Source organism: Mastomys coucha, unplaced genomic scaffold, assembly GCF_008632895.1.
Source record: "Mastomys coucha isolate ucsf_1 unplaced genomic scaffold, UCSF_Mcou_1 pScaffold18, whole genome shotgun sequence".
In the NCBI taxonomy this organism is placed as follows: Eukaryota; Metazoa; Chordata; class Mammalia; order Rodentia; family Muridae; genus Mastomys; species Mastomys coucha.
Window position 1 is genome coordinate 114659316 of NW_022196900.1, and position 5215 is coordinate 114664530.

The 5215-nt window shown below is 51.4% G+C and overlaps 1 protein-coding gene across 1 annotated transcript in view; it reads right to left on the minus strand.

Moving 5' to 3' along the window:
- Prkcz (protein kinase C zeta) overlaps window positions 1–5215 on the minus strand; it is a gene marked incomplete at its 3' end in the record, with an annotated part of 109022 nt that overhangs the window by 21407 nt on the left and 82400 nt on the right. Inside the window, exon 10 of the mRNA XM_031377047.1 lies at window positions 3529–3626. Within this exon, the coding sequence (XP_031232907.1) occupies window positions 3529–3626 (98 nt within the window). The remainder of the gene's footprint in view (window positions 1–3528; window positions 3627–5215) is intronic.

A 5215-nucleotide genomic window follows, 5' to 3' on the forward strand; every position in this document is an offset into this window, starting at 1 on the left:
AGAAATCCGCCTGCCTCTGCCTCCCAAGTGCTGGGATTAAAGGCGTGCGCCACCACCGCCCGGCATTGCAGGAGAAGTTTTAATTCTGGTTACTGTCTGGAAAAGACTGTGCAGACGTGAGGTATGGCTCCCCACAAGCAGATGCTTAGTGTTAAAGTGCCCTGTCTCCCAGCATGTTACACATGCCCTGGAAGCGGTTGTCGGCTTGTGGAGAGCAAGAATTCTGTGAGGCCCACCAGAACAGGCACTGCTGGATTTGGGAAGGAAAGAAAGAAATCCTCATCCCCTTCCCCCCATCCCCAACCCCGCAGAGCAGAGCAGAGCGACTTTTTATAATCACCAGGCACATGTGGAAACCATTGCCTTTTATTGACTGGATTTCCACTCAAGGCTGCCAGCAAGCGCTAGCTAGCATCCTGCCTGGGGCTTCATCGGTTTCCTGTTGTGTGTGATCTGCTGGGAGGCAGAACACACTGACATTCATCCGGCCCTGGCAATGGTCTCGGCAAGGACTCAGTCTCAGTATGAGTTCTTGGGAGAAAGTCTTTATAAACCCCGTGGTTAAGATAGCAGGACAGCAAGGTAAGGCATCCAAGCGTATCCTGTGCCCAACTGCAGGCACCAGATTTCTGCTCCTGGTGGTTTTGCCTCACTCTGCACAAGGGCAGTGACAATATACCAGCAATTGAGACAGCTCCCCCTTCACCCCCCACCCTGCCCCACTGAGGGAGGAGCTGGCTTCTCTTTTCTTGGGGCCAGCACACAAGGTTGCCATTGGCTTGTGCAAAGACATGGCACCAACCAGGAGAAAGGCTTCCCACATCGGGAGCTCACATTCCTGAGTAGGTAGCCATGAAACGGCCTTGCTGTACATTTCTGCTATTTCCACAGTACCTTCCAGAACTTTCCAGCTTTGTTCCCAGAGGAAACGCATGAAGTGTTTGCACAGTGCAGGAACAGACAGCCAGAAAGCGTGGGCTCTGGCCTAGACCGGACTGCTGCCAGCAAGCCTTTAAGGCAGACCCAAGTGATGGCAAGACATCTTGGGGCACTCAGTACTGTGTGGCTTGTGCTCTTTTCTGACACTTATTTCTAGAGATGTTTTGTGGCCTCTGAGTTACTCCCCAAATATGGACAGCAAGCAAGTTAGGTCTGCTGAGTGAAAGAACATTGCCAACTCTGCTCCTAGCCACAGCGATCCACTGACATCCTAGATGCCAACCCCTCTATGAGATTCAAAAATACACAGCAAGCCCTACTCTGAGGAACATGCACATACAGTTACTGAAGGCTAAAGTAGCCAAGGGAAGATGCAGAACCTAAACAACCCACACCAAATGTTTCCAGTGTCAGTGACAAATCCAGTAAAACAAACCAGATATGACGGGCATTACTGTTGGACCGGGCCGTGAAGTGGCTGCTGAGGCTGCTGCACGTGGGCTGTCCCAGTATCAGCTTCTTCTGCACCTGGGTGACTTGAGGTTGGAACACCTGACCCTTGTTTCAGCAGCATCCCTGAAAATGCTGAGCAGAGCACAGCTGCTCTTTGCAATCTCACCCTTCAGGAACTCCAAGGCCCAGAAGGCTGGGTTGCCTTCTCCCGGCCTTGTTCCTACTCAGAGGAGACATGGTCAGGGTCAGGGCAGTGCAGAGACAGGGCCATGTGGATGCACAAAGGGGACTATTGACTGCTGGGCCCTTTTAGTGACTCTGGCTCTGGGGAGGGGCAAGAACGGGGAGAAAAGACTCTATGAGGCGCGGGGGGTGGGGTGGGGTGTGTGTGACTACAGACTGAAGAGACAGGGCCTGGGTACAGTATCCTCTTCCCCATGCACAGGAAGCTTGGACTTCCTCACAAAGTAATCAGAGCTGCCACTGAGCAGGAGAAAGACCTCAGACTAGTGCTCCCTACTCATGGCTTAGCTCTGCACTATGGAAGCAGTAGCATGGGAGCCCTGGGGACCGGGCATCCTGAGGCAATGTGGCCTGGCTTCAGGCAGGAAAAAGAACAGAATCTGCGACACATTCAGGAGTTAAAAGCAGGAATGTCACCGGCCCATGGGTTTGGGAAAAGGCAAGTTTGTCCAGGACTTCTCAGGTGAGGTGAGACCTGTACAGGGACAGGATCCCACAGAAAGCCATTTTATGGGGACCCTGAGCCACAAACTGGTCCCCATAAAATGTGCCCTGTAAGATGTTCCCTGTGCAGACAGCATAGCTCCCTGTGCCAGGCTGCACTCGTAGCTTATGATTTTATGTTAATGTGGTTGGCCTGGCTAAGCAGTGTATTTCTGAGTATGATGCTTCTGGAGGTCACGTGTGGAAACACAGAATGAGCCAAGCGCAGGCCCTTCTCAAGGTGGGGGTGGTAGGAAATCAGTGACCACTGTCTGCAGGGGGCTGAGGGGCTGGGCTGAGTTGCCTTTGTTCCTGGGTCTCAGGCTGGAACTCCATAGCTGGCTTTCCTGGTCTTTAAGTCGTAAGTAACAGACTATGGGATGCCACGGTCTCCATAATGCACTGTGGGGGACTGGCTGCTGAGTACTTCTGGATCAGGACTTTTAGCTTTCATAACCAGCCCCATAACCGGTCGGTCAATGCTCAGCTGTTACAGTTCATTGATGGAGGGCTGAGGACAGGGTTCTGAGATCTGTGCCAAGCTTTTTCTAGAATTTGCCTCAAGTTCCATTTTCCTTTTGCCCAGTTTTGTTTTTAGATAGGAGGCTCTTCTTATGTAGCCCCAGGATGGCCTTGAACTCACGACCCTCCTGCCTCAGTCTTCCTAGTGTTGGGATGACAGGAGTGTGTGACCACACTTGGCTCAGCTTTGCCAGTTTTTATTTATCTTTTTGGTACAAGCTATTGCTTTGAGCAGGGGGGGTGCTAAGCCCCCAACGAGTCCTGCTACTGATCTATTGAGTGTGGAATGGTTGTAGGGATATGGTAGATAAACATGTCAGTTCAAGTCAACTGGTCCCCATATTCTTAACAGTGATCTTAGGCCACTAGATTTCAGAATTTCAACATATTTAATAAAGCTTAGTGCTCATTAACTTCTGTCTCTGCTCAGTGAGTGGCAGCATAGGATACCCATGCTTACTCTAGCATCAGATCTAGGACCTGTCTTTGGTAGGATGCCTTCAAGAAGATCCTACAAGCTGGGCAGTGGTGGCACATGCCTTTAATCCCAGCACTTGAGAGGCAAAAGCAGGCAGATTTCTAAGTTCGAGGCCAGTCTGGTGTACAGAGTGAGTTCCAGGACAACCTGGGCTACACAGAAAAACAAACAAACAAACAAACAAACAAAAAAGATCCCCATAAATGGCAACACATGGGACTCAGAAGAGTTAAGTCTACTGCATATGACACCAACCAGTGGGAACCATGAGATACGTCTGATGACCTAAAGCCCATCACTTGCAGCTGGAGAAGGCTTGTGGCGGGGACAGCTGGAACTTTGGTCTAGCTGGCTTCCTGGAGGTTCTGATCAGAAAGCAGCAGAACATACAGAAACACTCTCTCCCTTACCGGCTCGTTGTCTGGAAGCAGGAGTGTAAGCCAACCAGGAAGGGGTTGCTAGACGCCTGCTCGAACACGTGCTTCTCTGTCTGCACCCAGTCGATATCCTGAAAGAGAGGTCAGGTAGCACCACTGAGGACCCTGAGCATTGCTCAGGCTGCCCTGGAGAAGGCAGGGGCAAGACAGGAAAGTCTTTCTTCTCTGCTTTTAAGAAGACAATTTGGAGAGGGAAAGAAAGCACCTATCAAGAAACACATCCCAGTCAGGTGTGGTGGCTTATGCCTGTGATCCCTGCCCAGAGGAAGCTAAGGCAGGATGAATGGCAATACCCTCAAGTTCCCAGGCAGCCTGCAATCTGCCACAGAATGATCCTGTCTCAGACAAAAAGCAAACCAAACTGAACACCAAACCATCACCATCCACCCCCACTTCTATCATGACCATCATCAGTACCATCTCCAACATCACTTCCATCACCCTCCCCACCCCAAGACATTTGCTGGGTTCGCTCTCCATACACTAGTTCATGCTCCCCATGACAGTCCTGGGAAGGCTGTATAAAATTCAATTTGGATACAAGGGGTAGAGGGCTAAGCGGATTCCCTAAGGCCCACAGCCACTGAGCACTGAGTCTGCAGCTACGCCAGTTACTGCCAGAGATCAGCTGCTACCACAGGGCCATCTCTCCCAATTCTCCCAACTGTATGGCAGCTCAGTCAGATGCTACAAAACCAGAGACCTCAGCTTGGTCCCACCGCACCCCTAGGGAACAGAGGGTGTTGGGGCTCCCAACCCCCATCATCTTGGTGTGCAAAAAATGAATCGTAGAGACATGTTCAAACATGCTGTCTTCTCTGGAAGGCTTTTGGGAAAGAAAATGAGGAGATTCTTAGTGGGAACCCACATAGTGAGCTAGAGACAGCCATTGCGGGCTCGGGTTTCCTCTCTGATCCTCAGGAGCACCACCAGGTGGATCTGTTTCAAGCCCTTCTCCATGCAGTTGACACCTAGACCCACCTCATCCAGACTTGCTCACCCAGGGGCTACACGACCTGACTGTCACATTCAGGAAGCTTACACTTCAAGCAGCTGTTAGTCACCCAGACTCTTGGATGGAAACCAGTGGGCTGGCTCTCCTCTATTTCTCCCAAGCCTGGGCCACCAGGCAAGGGCTTTATCTGTGACAGTCTTTGTGACTACATCTCTATAGGTTCTAATTTACAGGAACACTTGGCAGGGCTAACTAGAAACTCAGTAGGGTACGAGCTGGAAGGTTACCCCTGGAGAACCATGCCAAGAGAAAGACTTCCATGAAGCTATCCAGGCATTGCCAAGCCAGAGAAACACAATGATGCCTGGGCCTGGATGGACAAGGCTGGTGAGTTCTATTGTAGAGAAGGCAAGAGTTTTGGAAGCTAAGGGACTCCCGTGTCCCAGGAGCATCAGCTCTGTGTAAGCAGAGACCAGGTTCAAGGACAGCGGGAGCCAGTGGGCTTTTGTCAGTGGGGAACTTGAGGCAGCTCCTCTGGCCTTGTTCAGAATCACATCCTAGACAAAACTCAGGAGGCAGACGCTTGGCAAGCAGCGGCCATGGTGGAGCTATTGGGTAAAGGTGATTCAGATAGCCGGGCGCCTTTAATCCCAGCACTTGGGAGGCAGAGGCAGGCGGATTTCTGAGTTCGAGGCCAGCCTGGTC